The sequence below is a fragment of the Anabrus simplex genome, chromosome 1 (assembly GCF_040414725.1).
Source record: "Anabrus simplex isolate iqAnaSimp1 chromosome 1, ASM4041472v1, whole genome shotgun sequence".
NCBI classification, from domain to species: domain Eukaryota; kingdom Metazoa; phylum Arthropoda; class Insecta; order Orthoptera; family Tettigoniidae; genus Anabrus; species Anabrus simplex.
In genome coordinates this window covers 248998155-249018921 of record NC_090265.1, presented here as the reverse complement: position 1 = coordinate 249018921, position 20767 = coordinate 248998155, and the positions used below count along the sequence as shown (strand labels likewise).

Genomic DNA, 20767 nt, shown 5'->3' with positions numbered 1-20767 from the left:
TGACAACTTCCAGCAATAATAATCTTTCTTTTTATTGGATCAAATACAGTAGAGACAATACGCGACACTCAGCGAGATATCGAGGGACAGCTATTAGAGCTCTCTAGCGGGTAGACCTGAGAACTACTGATTCTGCCATAAGAGCACGTGTATTTGTGTGTGAAGTCTTTGGTGTTATTTATGCCTTTTCAGTGAGTTGACATAATTAAATAGTAGCGTGTGTCATTCCTTGACATCTCCTCTCAATATGTGCTGTGTTTGGCTGCAGTAACTATGAAGTAGAGAAGAATGCGCGGTCTTTCTTTCGCTAACCTCGTGACAAGAAAATGTCAGTAATGTAAGTTATATTGTGTTTGCATATATATTCTTCCAGTGACAAAGAGATTTTTATAGTACTGCATAATCAATCAATCAATCAATCAATCAATCAATCAATCAATCAATCAATCAATCAATCAATACTGATCTGCAGTCGCCCAGGTGGCAGATTCCCTATCTGTTGCTTTCCTAGCCTTTTACTAAATGATTTCAAAGAAATTGGAAATTTATTGAACGTCTCTCTTGGTAAGTTATTCCAATCCCTAACTCCCCTTCCAATAAATGAATATTTGCCCCAGTATGCCCTCTTGAATTCCAACTTCATATTGTGATCTTTCCTACTTTTATAAACGCCATTCAAACTTATTCGTCTACTAATGTCATTCCACGCATCTCTGCGCTGACAGCTTGGAACATACCACTTAGTCGAGCAGCTCTTCTTCTTTCTCTCAGATCTTCCCAACCCAAACATTGCAACATTTTTGTAACGCTACTCTTTTGTCAGAAATCACCCAGAACAAATCGAGCTGCTTTTCTTTGGATTTTTTCCAGTTCTTGAATCAGGTAATCCTGGTGAGGGTCCCAAATACTGGAACCATACTCTGGTTGGGGTCTTACCAGAGACTTATATGCACTCTCCTTTACATCCTTACTACAACCCCTAAACACCCTCATAACCATGTGCAGAGATCTGTACCCTTTATTTACAATCATATTTATGTGATTACCCCAATGAAGATCTTTCCTTATATTAACACCAAGATACTTACAATGATCCCCAAAAGGAACTTTCACCCCATCAACGCAGTAATTAAAACTGAGAGGACTTTTCCTATTTGTGAAACTCACAACTTGACTTTTAACCCCGTTTATCAACAAACCATTGCCTGCTGTCCATCTCATAACATTTTCGAGGTCACGTTGCAGTTGCTCACAATCTTGTAACTTATTTATCACTCTATAGAAAATAACAACATCCGCAAAAAGCCTTACCTCCGATTCCACTCCTTTACTCATATCATTTATATATATAAGAAAACATAAAGTTCCGATAATACTGCCTTGAGGAATTCTCCTCTTAATTATTACAGGGTCAGATAAAGCTTCACCTACTCTAATTCTCTGAGATCTATTTGCTAGAAATATAGCAACCCATTCAGTCACTATTTTGTCTAATCCAATTGCACTCATTTTTGCCAGTAGTCTCCCATGATCCACCCTATCAAATGCTTTAGACAGGTCAATCGCGATACAGTCCATTTGACCTCCAGAATCCAAGATATCTGCTATATCTTGCTGGAATCCTACAAGTTGAGCTTCAGTGGAATAACCTTTCCTAAAACCGAATTGTCTTCTATCGAACCAGTTATTAATTTCACAAACTTGTCTAATATAATCAGAAAGAATGCTATCCCAAAGCTTACATACAATGCATGTCAAACTTACTGTCCTATAATTTTCAGCTTTATGTCTATCACCCTTTCCTTTATACACAGGGGCTATTATAGAAACTCTCCATTCATCTGGTATAGCTCCTCCGACCAAACAATAATCAAATAAGTACTTCAGATATGGTACTATATCCCAACCCATTGTCTTTAGTATATCCCCAGAAATTTGATAAATTCCAGCCGCTTTTCTAGTTTTCAACTTTTGTAACTTATTGTAAATGTCATTGTTATCGTATGTAAATTTTAATACTTCTTTGGCCTTAGTCTCCTCCTCTATCTCGACATTATCCTTGTAACCAACAATCTTTACATACTGCTGACTGAATACTTCTGCCTTTTGAAGATCATCACATACACATTTCCCTTGTTTATTAATTATTCCTGGAATGTCCTTCTTGGAACCTGTTTCTGCATTCAAATACCTATACATACCCTTCCATTTTTCACTAAAATTTGTATGACCGCCAATTATGCTTGCCAACATCTTATCCTTAGCTGCCTTCTTTGCTTGATTCAATTTTCTAGTAAGTTCCTTCAATTTCTCCTTACTTCCACAGCCACTGGGGTAATCACATAAATGGGATTGTAAATAAAGGGTACCGATCTCTGCACATGGTTATGAGGGTGTTTAGGGGTTGTAGTAAGGATGTAAAGGACAGTGCATATAAGTCTCTGGTAAGACCCCAACTACAGTATGGTTCCAGTGTATGGGACCCTCACCAGGATTACCTGATTCAAGAACTGGAAAAAATCCAAAGAAAAGCAGCTCGATTTGTTCTGGGTGATTTTCGACAAAAGAGTAGCGTTACAAAAACGTTGCAATGTTTGGGTTGGGAAAAATTGAGAGAAAGAAGAAGAGCTGCTCGACTACGTGGTATGTTCCGAGCTGTCAGCGGAGAGATGGCGTGGAATGACATTAGTAGACGAATAAGTTTGAATGGAGTTTATAAAAGTAGGAAAGATCACAATATGAAGATAAAGTTGGAATTCAAGAGGACAAACTGGGGCAAATATTCATTTATAGGAAGGGGAGTTAGGGATTGGAATAATTTACCAAGGGAGATGTTCAATAAATTTCCAATTTCTTTGAAATCATTTCGGAAAAGGCTAGGATAGCAACAGATACGGAATCTGCCACCTGGGCGACTGCCCTAAATGCAGATCAGTATTGATTGACACCTCCTACTTAGTCTCTTTATTTGTCTATTATAATAAGGTGGGTCTTTACCATTCCTTACCACCCTTAAAGGTACAAACCTGTTTTCGCATTCCTCAACAATTTCTTTAAACCCATCCCAGAGTCTATTTACATTTTTATTTACCGTTTTCCACCGATCATATTTACTTTTTAGAAACTGCCTCATGCCTGTTTTATCAGCCATATGGTACTGCCTAATAGTCCTACTTGTAAGACCTTCCTTTCTATCACATTTATTTTTAACTACCACAAAAACAGCTCCATGATCACTAATACCATCTATTACTTCAGTTTCCCTATAGAGCTCATCTGGTTTTATCAGCACCACATCCAGGATATTTTCCCTCTGGTTGGTTCCATCACTTTCTGAATCAGCTGTCCTTCCCATATTAACTTATTTGCCATTTGTTGATCATGCTTCCTATCGTTCGCATTTCCTTCCCAATTGACTTCTGGCAAATTCAGATCTACCGCTACAATCACATTTCTTTCCATGTCGTTTCCCGCATAGCCGACTATCCTATCAAATAATTCCGAATCCGCGTCAGTGCTACCCTTTCCCGATCTGTACACTCCAAATATATCAAGTTGCCTATTATCTTTAGAATTGAGCCTTACACCTAGAATTTCATGTGTCTCATCTTTAACTTTTTCGTAGCTTACAAATTCTTCTTTCACCAGAATTAACACTCCCCCTCCCACCATTCCTATCCTATCTCTACGATACACACTCCAGTGGCGTGAGAAAATTTCTGCATCCATTATATCATTTCTCAGCCATGATTCAACTCCTATTACAATATCTGGTAAATATATATCTATTAAATTACTTAATTCTATTCCTTTCTTTACGATATTTCTACAGTTCAACACTAACAATTTTATGTCATCCCTACTTGATTTCCAGTTCCCTGTTCCCTTATCACCTCTCCCTAGGCCATCCCGTTTCCCTGAATGTACCTCCCTATTACCCTTCCAAACAAATTTCCTAACTTATACGTACCACTGCGGTTTAAATGAAGGCCATCCGAGCGCTGATCCCTATCTCCTACCCACCCATTAGGATCTAGAAATTTCACTCCCAGTTTCCCACCTACCTACTCCATAGTCTCATTTAAATCCCCAATGACCTTCCAGTCAGTATCCCTCCTACACAGTATTCTACTCATAACAATCTCCGCTTTCTTAAACTTCACCCGTGTTGTATTTACCAGATCCCACACATCCCCAACTATGTTGGTACTTATACCTGCTTGTCTTACGTTTTTAGTACCAACGTGAAACACTGCCACCTTCTCCTTCCCCTCCTCCCTCTCTTCTACTTTCCTCAACATCTGCCTCAACCTAATTCCTGGATAACATTCTACCCTGGTTCCCTTTCCTCCACACACTTTCCCCTCGTGTCCAACGATGGAATCCCCCATGACCAGTGCCTCAACTCTACCCACCTCATTTGATCCCTTCCCCTCCTTGTCAGCCATATCTATCCTGATAGCTGCAGAAGCTACTTCCTCCTCCCTTTTCTCCTTCGCATGACCCTGTTCCACCTGTTTCTTCCTATCCACTACTCTACATTTCCCTTTCCTAAATTTTCCCTTCATCCTACTTCCACACATCTCAGCAACAGTTCCCTGTCCCTCATCTTCTCTCTGTTGTTCTACCTGGAGTGACTCGTACCGATTTCGCGCAGACACCTGTCCTGAATTCTGAACCTGAATAGAGCCCTTAGCCTGCAATCTCCTTCCCTTTAGAAGATTAGACCACCTGTCTTCTACAACTTCCCCCTTTCCTTCCCCTCCCTCTTGTACACCTACTGTAACCTGTACATTGTTTGAGGGAGTCTTATCTTCCTTCCTGTCTTCTGTGAAAATCCTAATTATCTCCCTCAAACTTTCCAACTCCTCCTCTTCTGACCTGCTCGACCCATATTTTAACTGGCTTAAAATATAATACGCATATTTTATTGCATAGTGCAGCAGTTAACCTTCAATACCGATGTGTTGTCGTAGGTGTGATCTGTGGGTTTTGAAATGTCATAGAAGTGATTTGGATAAGGTGTAAAAGAAAGAAGGAACGTTACGCTTATATATGAATTATAAGATCTGTTCAGATCATTTCCAGGCCGGCGACTTTAAAAGTCCTCGACTATACAGCCAAGCGTATGTTACATTTTTACTCTAATTGTACGTAAATATTCCTCAAAGCATCACTATCGACAGCATTTTCATACTTTTCTTTCTTTTATCCCTCTTCTCAGATTAAAGCCGGGATTGTATAGATTTTCTTTGTGTTACTAGGCTTCATGTTAAGAGGAAAATTGTCCAGCTTTTAAATGTTAATTCATTGCATCATGTGTGTAAGGAATGTGCCGATATTTTTATTGACAAGTGTCTCAATGTGATGATACAATGTTTTTTAAATGAAAAAAGAGAAATCTAACCGTAAAAGTTCAGGCAGGAATGCTGAAGCAAAAAAAGTAATGTATAAATGAAAGATCAACCCATTTCACAGCAGTCCATTTCACATCTTGTTTATATGTCTAATTTCCGTCTTTAAATAATAACCTTTTAAATAATTCTTTATTCATTTATCCAGAATTGCTTGAGCAACTTCGAAGTTAATATCTCAATAATACTTTCTTTCTAGACGTAATTTATTTATCCATTTTCGTATATGCAGTTGCATTGATGTTTGAATTTAGCGCGACTTTTCAGGTCAAGTCACTATGAGCGCCACCGTCGAATTGTTTCCCATTTTAACAAGGCTAAATCCGTAAGTTTCGCGTATTGTCTCTACTGTATTTGATTGGATCACTCATTCGCAAAAACTTTTCACTTTGTGAAGAAATTGAAAAGTACAACCTAGATCATGGTGGAACAGAAAGACTTTGCACTTTGCAAGAATTAAACAGTGAAAAGCGCAAAGTTGAAAAGTTCGTTCGTGGAATAGGCCCCTATCCGGCACCATATTTCCCTAGCACAGCGAATATTGGATACCTAACGGCCCCCTCTTGTAATAGAAGGTATTTTTAACCGTTAACGTTAACGAGTATTCTTGGGTAACCGCTCCAGTTATAACCATTAACCAAAAATAACTGCAAAGACCATACTTATAATAGATGATGAGTGAGATGTCTTTAGGTTTGACCTTCCATGGGCATGAAATGTTTTGTTTTTGTAGCCATGGCAACTGATAACAAAACCTGTGGTACCGGACGACATAATAAGACTGTACAACAACAGTTGCCGTTACTTATTCTCTTTGGTTGCCGTAGTATAGTCAACTCCATAATCGGTACTGTGAGATTAGCAGAATGAATATAAGTTAAAAATATGGCGAATGTTTTGACTGAAACAAATTTTAGTGATTATTCTGGGACAAGTGTTGCCTTCTCGTCTTGCTGGAGGTCGGAACCGTAAGTAATGATTCGGTGTTAATTCAAAAGCACCTTCATATTATAAAGATCTCGTACATTACCGTTCATTATACGTAATAAAAAAGTGAAGGAATTATGAGAAGGGCTGTAATATTAAATTAATTTTTTCTTCACTATCATTCCATGAATTCTTTGTATATATATAGATTTATTAAACACACTGTGTACTCTTAACAAAATAATGGTTATAAGGTCCCTTGAAAGTTATCATCGTTTGCATAGAAATTCAGGGAATTTATCCTCTCCTTACAATCAATCAAGTGGTACTGTGGACAATGCAAGCCGCAGAGCGTACATGAACACTGGGTTGAAGCATGATGGTAACCTCGTTGGTGACAAATTCTGTGGTGAAGGCCATGCGCTGCAGTCCGCGTGAAGACATGTCGGAGTTCAAAGTTGGGCTCTTTCCATATATCTGTGTTCATTGCAAGAGTTTCGTAGAAGCCTGGATCTATTGCTGCAAGCTTTTGCTGTCTTTGTTCGATGTGGGCCTCATAAGCTGGAGTGGATTCTAGATTATTACTTATCATTATCTCCCTGATGAAAAAGTCTGTGTCTACCAATTTGTACACTAACCATGTCCGAACTGTTCTGTGTAGCCGTAATGCTCTTTGCATATAAAATGTAGTTTGTTTTAAAACGTTTTAAAGGAATTCTTCCCTCATCCGTTCAGGGTGACTTTAGGTCTATTGGTAATTTCAGAATAGATTTAAATACTGTTGAGTATACTAATGAGGTGGGCCTTTTAAGAATACTGTACAGTTGAGTACCATATATGAAAAATCTGTAAAATTTGACTATGAATTCATAAATCTGTCATCACTTCTAGTTTATTGTGGTAGGAATTGTCGCCGGAATATTGTATGTGAGAATCCCGTGTTAATAGACTATATTCACAAAGATATTAAATACTGTGGCTCTTTTTCACTGCAAAATTCTGATTTTTTGGTTTATCATAAAAAAGATTAAGACACAACGCCACTTTCTTATGGCTTTTGTTGAGAAATATTTCAAGCTTCAAAGTTCAACTTGCATTCAGCTTGTTAAATTTACCAGTAATTCTTATTTAGAGCTGATACCTTAACATTTGTACCATAATGAAATATATAGGGCCTATATACTTCTTGTAAATACTATTCTAAGCTTTTAACATTGAAAGATCAATCATTACTCTCTATTGGCCATCAGTAGGCCTAGGCCTACATATTGCAAAGTGCAAGTATACTTGCTGGACCATAGGTCTGTAATGTCCTTGTGGTTGATGCTAGAGGTACTCCTGAAGTCTGTGGTAAATAAACGATAGTTGGTATGTGTTGATGTTGACAGGATAGTTACCTTTTTGGACAATATTACAACCACCCTACTCAGCATGCTGGAAGGGTTCATTGATGACCCATATATTTAGACCCATTTCAAGAAACATTTTGAACAGTTTGATAGAGGAGTAGGCCTACCAATTATGACTGAGAGCATGCCAGAAAACATTTAACTTATTAGGGCTCATTTGATTCTGTGCATGGAAGTTGCCATGAATGTGAATGTGATAATAAATTTCTTGATCACAATATATTCTCCTGATTCCTGATACCATGCAACTGCCATATTTCTGGATTAGTGTTCATTTATTATAGGACATACGTTATAATTTATTGTGGTGCATTACTTTCCGTATGCTATTCAAAGTGTCTGTCTGTTAGGTCATCAGCCCAGAGGCTGGTTGGATCCTCAAATAGCACCACCAAAGGTTATACAGTTATAAGGATACCGCAAAAACCAATGGCAGCATCAAAATGAGGCGTACTAGGCAAGACGAGGAGTGAGGTAGTTTGCCATTGCTTTCCTCACTGGGTCAGAAAGTGCAACTGCAACACGACTGACCCTATGAGCAACACCTTTCATAACACTCAGATGCACTAGTCGTGCTCTGAATGTCATTACTCAGCACCACCCATACCCCAGCAGCTTCCATATTGTCACAGCCATGGATGAGACTGGGACTTCGGTGGAAGCTACATTTTACTCTGGCCTGTGCCAAGAGATGGATACAAAATCCATCAAGAAATAGCAGCAGGCAACTATTCAAAGTATAACAATGGAATGAAAAATGTCCTCTCATCTGAAATTATATTTCAAATTTAATTATCGCCATTATGGCCATCGTCAGGCTCTGCTGCCTGTGGTGTAGTTAGGACATTTCTTGTCCATGCCTTCAACACCTCTTTTGGTTCACTGCAATAAGGAGTCATCTGTTGTTTCACTTGGTTTAGGACTATTGTGCATCGTAGATATCAGTATCATTGCTCGCCCTTCCTGGGTACCCTCGAGTAATCTTTTGACTGAATCTGAAAGTGAACTCCCTGGTTTTCATGTTTAGTTGGGTTGAAACTCTTGAGGAATTTCTCATTTACTTTATCTCGAAGTACCCACGTATGGTTTTTTTTCATTTTTTCATTTTCATTCTTACATTTCTGTAGAAACATGTACATTAACATCAGAGGACATTAACTTGCTTCAGGCTTGTGAGATGAAGTGTCTGAGATCCGAATAAACCTAAGATTATCTGAACCTATGGAGAAAAGACAAGGGTTATGCAGACGTAAACTGTTTGGTCATGTTAAAAGAATGAATAGCACAAGAATACCGTGTAGTTGTATGAATAAAGATTCACAGGTGGAAGACCAAGAATGATGTATAGACCAAGTGAGGGAAGGTGTGAAATTGGGAATTTGTCATAAACAACAAATTGTTTGGACAGACAACATTGGAGAATACTCATTTACAATCACCCTACCACATGCCGGAAGGGCTCAACGATAATGACGATGACCCACTTATGTTAGCCCCATTTCATGAAACACTGGACAGTTTGATAGATGAGTACCAATTATCAGTTTGATAGATAATTATTAGTGGTGGTGTTTCTGCTCGATCTTACAGTTCCTACAGTAAGGTGAATACCGTATTTATGTCAATCTAATGCGCACTGGTTTTTTTTTTTTTTTTTTTTACAATATTGGGCTGCACATAATATTCGATGGTGTATTACATTTGAGTACAAACTTGAATCCGTCGTTCGCCGGCAACATCATTGAAATTTATTGTTCCTTACTTCACAACGCATTGTTGTAATTCTAAATTTTGTTACATTGTTATTGGCCTATTAGTGCGTAATGTGTTTGCAATAGGTAGTCATGAAATGGAAGGCAAGCAGAGATGAACATTGTATGATGCTACTTTCAAGTGTAAAGTAATTCTTTACACTGAAAAATATGGTAACAGGAGGGCAGGACGAGAGTTCAATGTAGCTGAGAGTAACATTGGCTTAAGGAAGAAACAAAAATTGGCATTATTTGCAACTACCGCTACTAGAAAGAAATTCACTGGCCCTTGAAAAGGAGGACATCCTGACTTTGAAGTAAAAGTTTTGGAATTCGTCCATAAGAGGAGGAATAGTGACACCATAAGAAACAAAACAAAAGAGGTGGCTGCAGTTATTAATATATCTAGATAAGAGTTTAAGGCTAGCCATGAATGGGTTGATCACTTTATGAAATGGGCAGGCTTATCTCTACAATGCTGTACAACAATATGCCAAAAACTTCCACAGGATTTTGAGAAAAACTTCAAGAATTTCAGTGGTATGTCATCACATTTCGGAAAGAGAAGAATATTTTGATGGACCAAATAGGCAATGCTGATGAGATGCCAATTTGATTTGATATGCCATGTAATTACACAATTGATGAGAAGGGGACAAAAAAAGTTACCATCAAAACATCAGGGTGTGAAAAACAGCACATAACTGTAATGCTGGCAATCACAGCAGATGGGCACAGACTTCCCCCCTTTCATAATCTCCAAGTGGAAAACAAGCCCCAAATGATGACGTCATTGTTCAAAATCAAGAGAAGGGATGGGTGAAACTTTAATGCTTGACTGGCTCCGAAACGTATGGGAACTCCTTCCTGGTGGGCTTTCCAAACTACCATCAATGCTTTGTCTTGATGCATTTCATGGTCATCTCACTGATGACGTTAAAAAGAAGATCCACAGCCTAGTCAGTGACTTTGTTATTATTCCTGGAAGAATGACTTCCATGCCACAACCCCTATACATTACTATATAAAAACCTTTCAAAGGTTATGTTCAGGAACAGTACAAAAAATGGTTTTGTGAACCAAACCGTGAACTGATTCTGGCAGGAAAAATTAAGCGTGCTGTAACCCACATTATTGCAAACTGGGTTTCTGCTGCCTGGAAAAGCATCGAAGCACCAATGATGTAAAATCATTCAAGAAATGCTGCATTTCAAATACTCTGGATGGCAATGAGGATGATGTGCTCTGGAACGACACTGAGAATGATGGGGAAAGAGGAAATGAATCTGTTTCTGATGTAGACTCCTCCGAGGTTACCAGTAATGATGCCGTTAGTGAATAATGATGAGTAACACCTGTAATTTACGGTATGTCGTTTTCATGTCATGTAGGCCTAGGTAAAAACGTTTGTTCGTTTTTAATAATAAGTGTGTCACTTAACAATGGGCTACTTAAAAACTGTTGTTCTTTTGATAGTTCATGTATACATCCATTGTTGTGTAAAATACATTTTCTACCAGTGATGCGCCAACAAACTCTTTTTTTAATGATTTTAATTTTTAAAATTGGGGTGCGCATTACATTCAGTGGTGCATTAGATTCGTGTAAATACGGTAACTGCCTGTTGTAGCTTTGTATATTTTCTATCACCTACAGGTAGTGTGTTTCCATATGAGAGTCTTTTTCAACATGGATATACCCATTATAAAAATAACGGATTGTATTATAATGAGCTGTAGCATCTACCATATAACTTACTGGATCTTTAGCCTGTACTTGGCAGTTTTTCACAAAGTTATAAACAACTTCTGCTCTAGCTGTTGCAAGGTCTTCTGCTGAATGTTTGTTTCTGTTATTTCTGTCATCAAAATGGAAAAAAATGGCCTATGGCTTTTAGTGCCGGGAGTGCCCAAGGACAAGTTCAGCTTGCAGATGCAGGTCTTTTGAATTGACACCCATAGGCGACCTGCATGTTGTGATGAGGATGAAATGATGATGAAGACAACACATACACCCAGCCCCTGTGCCAGCAAAATTAACCAATTATGGTTAAAATTCCCAACCCTGCCGGAAATCGAACTTGGGACCCTTGTGACCTAAGTCCAGCACGCTAAACATTCATCCATGGAGCTGGACAGCAAAATGGAGATTTGAGGTTTTCAAATTGATTTCTACTTATTTCATGAAAGAAAAATCAACACCTAATGTCTGGAGTATGGGAGTAATGATACTTATATTTAATGAAGGGGGACAAGAAGATGTGTAATAATTATCGAGGAATCACACTCGTATGTCAGGTAACAAACATATTTGAAAGGGTACTAGAAAAGAGAATGAGGTGGAAAAAAAAAAACAATATGGCTTTCAAACTGGAAGATCAACACTAGACATCTTCAGTATGAGGGAATTAATGGAAAAACCATGGGAATATGGAAGGGATTTGGTGATTACATTGCTTATGATGTGTAACCAAAGCAAAGGTATGGAAAGGTAATGCAACAGAAAGGATTTGGAAAAAAAAAAAAAAAGTGTTAGAATATGTGCAAGTAATGTACAAAAATTGTTACAGCAGTGTCCAGACACATGTGGGGAGAACAGGGTTTTCAGAATGAAACTGGACTATGACAAAGAAGTTATTCATAATGGTTATGGATGAAATTGTGAAGGAGACAAAGATAAAATATGTGACAGTAAGCTGAAGTTAACACTGTTTACAGATAATATGGTAGTGTGGGGAGCAAACAGAGAGAAAGTACAAGGACAACTCGACATATTGAGTGAGATTATTGAAAATTATGGAATGAAATTTTTTTTTTTTTTGCTAGTTGCTTTACGTCGCACCGACACAGATAGGTCTTATGGCGATGATGGGACAGGAAAGGGCTAGGAGAGGGAAGGAAGTGGCTATGGCCTTAATTAAGGTTCAGCCCCAGCATTTGCCTGGTGTGAAAATGGGAAACCACGGAAAACTATCTTCAGGGCTGCCGATAGTGGGGTTCGAACCTACTATCTCCCGAATACTGGATACTGGCCACACTTAAGCGACTGCAGCTATCGAGCTCGGTATGAAAATCATTGTGGAAAATAATAATATAATGGTGTTGACTACAGGAGAAAGGGAAGGGAATTATAAAAATAAAGGGACAAAACCTTAAAATTGTGGAAAGCTGTAAGTACTTGGGAAGCAAACTGATGTAGGATGCAGGGTTGGACATGGAGGTCAGTAAAAGGATTACAGGAAAATGCATTCTATCAGAGTGTGAGAAATTTAATGTGGAAGAAGGAAGTACCAATGAAATGTAAAGAGGTGGTAAGATGTACTCCTGCCCAACACTGACATATGCAGCAGAGACCTGAACCCTGACAAAAAGATAGTTAAGAATAAAATCCAGGCCAATGAAATGGCATTTTTAAGAAGTATGAGTAAGAAATGCTGATGTCAGGAAGGAAATCGGAGTGGAAAAGCTTTTTGACACAATGGAGAGGGATGACTTTAGATGATTTGGGCATGTTTAGAGGATAGATAAGGGAAGAATGCTGAAGTGGATGATGGAAACCCAGATAGAAGGAGTAAGCGCAAGACTATCTTTTGCTAGTGGCTTTACATTGCACCGACACAGATAGGCATTATGGTGACGGTGGGACAGGAAAGGCCTAGGAGTTGGAAGGAAGCAGCCGTGGCCTTAATTAAGGTACAGCCCCAGCATTTGCCTGCATTGAAAATGGGAAACCACGGAAAAACCATCTTCTGGGCTGCCGACAGTGGGATTCGAACCCACTATCTCCCGGATGCAAGCTCACAGCCGTCAAGGGCAAGACTAAGGTGTTTGAAAATGATCAAGAATGGTATAATATTACAACAAACCTGATCAGAACACAGTTAAGGAAGAACATTGGCAGACAAATAGAAGAAGATGGAAAGGTGCTATAGCCTAAATGTCCCAATCCGGCAGGAGCTAGATGAGGGAAATGGAGCACAATGATGATGATTCTACTCATTGCATAATGAAAGATGTCACACCCAGTCTCTCTGTAGCCCATACTGTCCTTGTGTTTTCATGGTTTGACTTGAAGACAGCAGAATAAACCAATAAACCAAGAAATACATTATTAAGTTCTAATAGGAGGTGGTGGTGGTGGTTATTGTTTTAAGGGGAAGTATAACTGGGCAATTATCCTCTATATAACACTATAGCTTATGAACACTAATCAGAGAGAATAGAAGAGATCTGACATTTTGAAAAAATGCAGGTATGGCCAAAGAAAGACAAGGGCCACGAAGGGCGTCAAAAATGAAAGACTCCCTAGGATTCACAAATCTAATACTGTCGGGTCGGAAAAGAATAAGAGTTGTCCAAGAGAGGTTAAATAGGATAGATGAAAGTGAGGAGCCTGGCACAAGTAAGTGGAAGCAATGCTAGGACTCAGCTAAGGGCTCCACGTTTGCCAACCCTTGCTCTCAAGTTGAGAGCCCCTGAGGACCCCTTTAGTCCCTTATTATATTCTGGTGATCCTGCTGCTTTTGCTTAGCCCTTTCCCTGTGAAACTTCATATTAGTGTAATGAAGAACATTCGGGAGTACCTATATTGCTCTCTCTCAACAATGACCATATAGTAAGAGGGTCAGCTGTTTGGCCGAGGGCATGAGCAGAGGGATGAAGACCCGATATCTGCACTATGATTTTATGTCTTGATGTCTTGATGTTCTGCTTGATTTTCTTTGGTAAGACTATGCTGACCATTTGAAACAACTTCTATCATAGTAATTGACAGTTTCATCCGATGTGGTTGGAAGTTTGGTCGTCTGATACCATCCAATGATCTGGATCATATTCTTTACCAATCTGTCTTTCTCTACCTTTAGATGAAAAGTTCTGTCCAGATTCTGAATTATGATCACTTTCATTGGAGTAATTTGGATCTGTATAAAGATCTTCTCTGCCCTTGATGGCAAGACCTAGTGTTTACAGTGCACTGTGTCTTCTGGTATGGGCTAGATCAAGTTCGTTACTTTCACTGACCTATCTCAGTCTCCTCTTTGGCTTTGACGATATGGAAGTGACTGAGGTATGAGTAATGCTAGTAATGCCATTCCTTATGCCTTGTGATATATGGTGTGAAAACATTGCTTATAGGGTCAGTAGGTGCATGCATTTCAGTGGGCTTGGCAGACTGATGTGTAATAGCAACTTCTGGTTTGGTGAGGAAAGCAATGAGAAACTACCTCACTTCTTATTTACCTTGTGCGCCTCTTCAGTGACACCAAGGCCATCTATAACATTTGATGGTGGAGCTGTTGAGGATCAAACCAGCCTTTGGGCTGAATACTCAACGTATAAAGGATCGTGTACATCATGGAGATCTTCCTTTCATCCTCTTATACACTGCTTGTAATTAGACACACACGCTCTAACCTTTGGAATGTCACTACACTAACCACAAGTTCAAGGCTGTCTGACTGCAATGAAACTGAATACCTCCCCCTGCTCATTGTGACTGGCAGTTGACCTCAGTGAGATGTGCAAAGAATGATAACTCTCAACCAATAAGCTGGTATGGAATGTAGATTTGAAAATTTGAATCAGCCACAGTCTTGTGAGTTAGGGTTAAGTGCTAGTAGATGTTACATTTCATAAGGTTAAACTTAATGGGATTGTTATTTACAGATCGTTGGAGGATGGAGAAGCTCAAACAGAAACTTGCAGGTATGAAGAAATTGGTTGCCAGTCTGTGACTTCAGAAAGTAAATGGGTAAGAATTCAATATCTGATGATGATTGAACCTTCCACTTTATACCAAATTACTCATTTCTACTGTTTTAAAGAACATCTCAGTTATCAGTTCCCATTTACCTGTGCCACATTTATGTAGTTGAGTTTATGCTGTAATCTATATATTAAGAGTTTACTAAAACAGCTTTGGCAAATCCGCCCATCCGTTCTACTCGACCAATTTGCTTTTTTTTTGTTTTATTCTCTCCAGAATTACCTGCCGGTGAATTATGAGACATTGATAGGTCTCGAAGTTAAGCCAACTTTGAGTAATCATAAAATCAAATTATTAAATGTTCACTCCAGTAATTGCAGGCGATCCATTGAATAACAAAGTAAATGATGAGATTATTTGAAACAGAGTAGGTCTTGTCAAGCAAGTATAGTACATGCCGAAGTGATGTACTTGGCATGACACAATAAGCTAAAAGTCTATTTCAGATGCAATGCAGTTATGAAGGCTAATTATTCAGTGAGATTATCATCTCTTCTTTGGTGCAGCAAATACTCCAAACCATGTCTGATATTGATTTAATTTTTTAGTTGAATTACTATTGAAATGAGAGAAAGTGATCTGTTCATATTAGTTATTTAGAATGTTTTATCATTGTTAAATTATTTGTTTGCCATTTCAGACCCAGACAGATGATATCCAGATTCATGTGACAGCTCCAGTAGATGATGAAAAGCTGGCAGAATTTTTAAGGAAGGTTTTACCAATGGTGATAGCTGAGCTTAATGATGCTTATGAATCTCATGCATTTGATGGATATGAGCTGATTGATGACTCTGAAAAAGACATTAGAAAGCTGTATTCACTTAGAATGACCTCACAGAAGGAGGTATGATTTCCATGCTCTTTATTTATTTTAGAGCTCATTTATTTTTACAGAAAATTATTGAGATTGTGAGTGTTAGCTGGCATTTCATATACTGTACTAGTAACCTCCAAATCAGTGGTCCACAATCCTTTTGTGCTCTTTTCCTCTCTTTCTGGAACAAAAATGTCTTGCATCCCATTCACTCTTATGGCTTTCAAACTATAGGCTGAGCGGCACTGACTTTCTGATTCCAAGATGGTAGGTTTGATTCTAATTCAGTCTGGTGGTATTTGAAGGTTTTCATATATGCCAGTCTTTTGTCATCAGATTTACTGGCATCTAAAATAACTGCGGGACAAAATTCTTATATCTGGGCGTCCCCTAAAACCTTAAAAAAAGTAGGCCTAATTAGTGAGACTGAAAACCAATAACATTAAAAAACATCAGGTTATAAGATCTTGTTTATAGCCTATCTAATAATAATAATAATAATAATAATAATAATAATAATAATAATAATAATAATAATAATAATAATAATAATAATAATAATTTAAAAATGGCCAATACAGTTATCTTTTTTTTCTCTATTGGCTTTATGTCGCACCGAAACAGATAGGTCTTATGGCGACGATGGGACAGGAAAGGGCTAGGGTGGGGAAGGACGTGGCCGTGGCCTTAATTAAGGTACAGCCTGGTGTGAAAATGGGAAACCACGGAAAACCATCTTCAGGGCTGCCGACAGTGGTGTTCGAACCCACTATCTCCCGAATACTGGATACTGAATTTAAAATAATATAAGAAATTTATTTTACCTCAAGCTATTCAATACAGTACAAGATGTTAACATATTAGTTAAACATCGTTAAAAATAGTTGAGACATGTTTCGCCCCTTCTGTGGGGCATCATCAGTCATGCTGTAATACTGCATACTGGCCGCACTTAAGCGACTGCAGCTATCGAGTTCAGTACAGTTCTCTTAATATGATGTAAAACAGTAAAAAAAGACCTAATGAAATTTATCATTTAATTCATAATAATTAATAATGTTGGTTTAAGATAAATGTGGTAGAACCTCATTGACTCAAAATAACATCTCATTGGAAATATTATTGAAATCCCCAGGATGCAAGATACATTTTTACATGCAATTTGAAGTGCTTCATTCAAAATACAAATAAATCATAATTCAAAGTATTGCACCAGTTCCATAAGTGGAAATTGGTATTTTAAATTAAAAATTATCAATAAACTACATTCTCATGTAATAATCATTGCATTAATGACCTCTCTCATCTTTTATTGTTGATGCAAATTGTTTGATTGTAAGAAATAAATTGACAATACATTATATCAAGTAAGTAATATTACATCAGTCATGGGACTAGTTTCAACCACTTAGTAGCCATCTTCAGCCAAATAAAAATTAAACAGATTATGTGATAACTAAAATATATGTATACCAGGCAAAGACAATGTTGCAGAAATAATTATAATATTAAAATACATATAATAACAAAAATTATGGTTATGATCTTCTTGTCATAATATGATGTCTTTGAGTTGACTTCGTACCTCAGACAAAAAAGTAAATCCATGTAGAATAAGCATTGTCTTGCTGGAGGAAGCAGGCAGGCCATGTAAACAAAGAAGTGGATCCACTTTTTTGCCTAAGGTCCTAAGTCAACTTAAAGACATCATATTGTGACAAGAAGATCATAACCATAATTTTTGTTATTATATGTATTTTAATGTTATAATTATTCCTGCAACATTGTCTATGTCTGGGATACATATGTTTTAGTTATCACATATTCTATTTAAACTTTATTTGGTTGAAGATGGCCACTAAGTGGCTGTAACTAGTCCTAAGACTGATGTAATATTATTTACTTTCTTGATATATTGTATTGAAAAGGTAAACCCTCTTGTCAATTTATTTCTTATAATTGCACTTCAATACGGAACAGAAATGAAATTTATAGCTTATAATTGTTTGAATGTTAGCACCGCAGTGAGGGTTTCATTTTTTAATGTCAATACCATACTGTAATCGGCTGCTTTCAGTTTGCATTGTGTTTGTACTGAGCACAGACTGTTTTTGAGGTGCAAGTCAAGGTAACCTGTTTTTTTGCTCCAAATTCCTTATTTCACTATATTTTTTTTATTTGGGCACAGTTAAGAACCAACAACATTTTTTTCTCAAGTTGCTTTACGTCACACCGGCACTGATAAGTCTTATGGCAACAGTGGAACAGGAAAGGGCTAGGTGTGGGAAGGCAGCAACCGTGGCCTTAATTAAGGTACAGCTCCAGTGTTTGCCTGGTGTGGAAATTGGAAACTATGGAAAACCGTCTACAGGGCTGCCGACAGTGGGGTTCAAACCCACTATCTCCCGAATACTGGATAGTGGCCGCACTTAAGCGACTGCAGCCCTCAAACTCAACACAACATTTCTAAATTGGTTTCTGTGAGGTCCCTGTGCTTGTTGGTCAGTATGTTTACGTAGGTAGAGATGACCTCTCAACATCGTAAGAAGTTATGAGTGCTAACTTAAATGAATATATTTGTGAGTGTCAGATCAAATTCTTCATTAATGTTTTTGCCATAAAGAAATTTTTTCACTAAACAAAGGAATCGATTGTCCGGGCTCGTGTTTATGACCCTGTCCACTTTGGTCTTTGCCACTACACCCATTTTTCCACAGGCATAACTGAGGAATCTATGGAATTCCTCAACAAGTGACACTGAGTTGACCAGTAGCAGACATGTGGTTCTAATTTGCTTATTTTATAGGGTAGTTCACAGAAGTTTGTTTTAATGTAAATGTGTAAAGTATGGTAAATCCTGCTGCATGTTTTTTTGTTCAAACGTTGCTTGTGCAACTCTGATACACACTGCATCATCTGGCAAGAAACTGTTTACTATCTAAAACAAGAAAGTATTTGCTTTAGGATGAAATAAGAGAAATATTATGTTCAATCATTACAATTATGTACGGTAACTAAGTATCAATTTCATTTCATACTGGTTTAAAGTCATCAAAATTGTCGGAGTGAAACATAGTAACTTCCAACCAAGTATTCCATCTAGTAAGAATGGTTTGAGGGGGTAATGATAAATTAGGTAGACTCCCTTTGTAAGCAGGAGCTTTTAAAAATACTTGTATAAACAAAATATTATTTTATAAGGATTAATCTCTGCCACATTTCTTTTTCTTTTACAGCTTTGGGACCATTAAAACTTATATAGGCTTAAATTTTACATGTACCTTTTTAGTTAAGGATATCAAATTATTGACATTGTTATAATTAGACCACATTGCTTCTGCAACATGATGGAGTCCATGAGCAAGACATGTAATATGTTTTAGATTAGGGTAAAATATCTTGTTTGCTTTCCTGGCCTTCAGCATGTATGGAGCAGTATCATTTAACAGCAACAAATCTCCGTTTTCATTTAGATTACTAATATGTACCCACAGATTTGCCCGCGTTTACTAATTCAGCTATTAGATGTAGCCATTTATTTAAAAGCAAAATTAAAAAACAAAACATGATTTTTATTAATACACATTGTGTTTACATAAATTGAATGAATTACATTACTTTTAATGATATTGTTTCTTTCAATGCTTAAGATACTGGGATGGTGGATGGTACAGATAATATTAAAACAATGTGAAAGATCATCTTATATGAAAAACAAACAAATTTTTCCTTATAGAATTTCCGGATAAACTATATTAACTGGCCCTCCATTTGGAGCTAAGATGTGTAGTGTGTTTGCCTTTCCAACTCTTGAACAACCCACATACAGTTAACCATGGGGGAAGCACGGTTTCCGAAAATCTAGTCCTACAACTTAAGGTGATTGTTCTTGTGCCTTGTTGATGCTCATAGCGAAACTCAAGCGAACGGGGAACTGCAGACATCTGAAGTGAAGTGGTGTATCCCAATGGATGATTTGAATCTTAGAAATGAAAACTTATTCAGCTGCCTCATGCTTAGTCATGATGGTGGCTTCAGTAATATTAGGCATCAGTTTTCTTGACTGAGAGTCATGTTCCATTGCAAAGGGAAGGAGGATTCATATTCCTGACAAGGATAATCGGCGCTACAATCGTCCACTTCAAGTTGTTCAAAAGATCTGTCATGTAGATGACAGTCTCATTTCTATTACATGTTGTCTCAATGATATTGATGACATTGACAGCTTCATTTCCTGGAGGAAGAATTACTGTTTGACACTGCCATGTGTGATGGGTTAAATGCTGTGTGCCCTATGACAAAATTTTCAGATCTCTGTGTGCCGTAGATTTGGCTGAGCATCACACACATACATGCAAACACTTCCGGATATCATGGACTGAACGGAAATGGCTCCCTATGCCATGGACTTGAAAGGGCACCTTGACTGATATATGTATTATCTATAATGTTATTGGCTTTACGTCTCAGTAACTGCTTTTTTGTTTTCGGAGATGATGAGGTGCCATAATTTTGTTTGCAGGAGTTCTTTTACGTTCTAGTAAATCTACTGACATGAGGCTAACGTATTTGAGCACCTTAACACGTTCACTGTGTATTCTTAGACCGTGACAAATCCACCAACCTGAGCAAAATATTTTCAAGGAACTCTTTAAAAGTTGTAATAACTGGAGTTTTGAACAT

At 37.7% G+C, this 20767-nt stretch overlaps 1 protein-coding gene across 7 annotated transcripts in view; it reads left to right on the top strand.

Moving 5' to 3' along the window:
* LOC136886378 (cytoplasmic dynein 2 intermediate chain 2) overlaps positions 1 to 20767 on the top strand; it is a 130481-nt gene that overhangs the window by 22165 nt on the left and 87549 nt on the right. For 2 of the 7 annotated variants that reach the window (XM_067159137.2, XM_067159127.2), the window contains exons 1-3: positions 6220 to 6382; positions 15168 to 15252; positions 15908 to 16114. In XM_067159137.2, coding sequence (XP_067015238.2) covers positions 6300 to 6382; positions 15168 to 15252; positions 15908 to 16114 — 375 coding nt within the window. In that variant the 5' untranslated portion in view covers positions 6220 to 6299. Of the gene's footprint in view, positions 1 to 6219; positions 6383 to 6775; positions 6889 to 6913; positions 7096 to 15167; positions 15253 to 15907; positions 16115 to 20767 lie in introns of those variants that run through there. The other 5 variants (XM_067159179.2, XM_067159149.2, XM_067159165.2 and 2 more) reach the window with 5 other exon arrangements.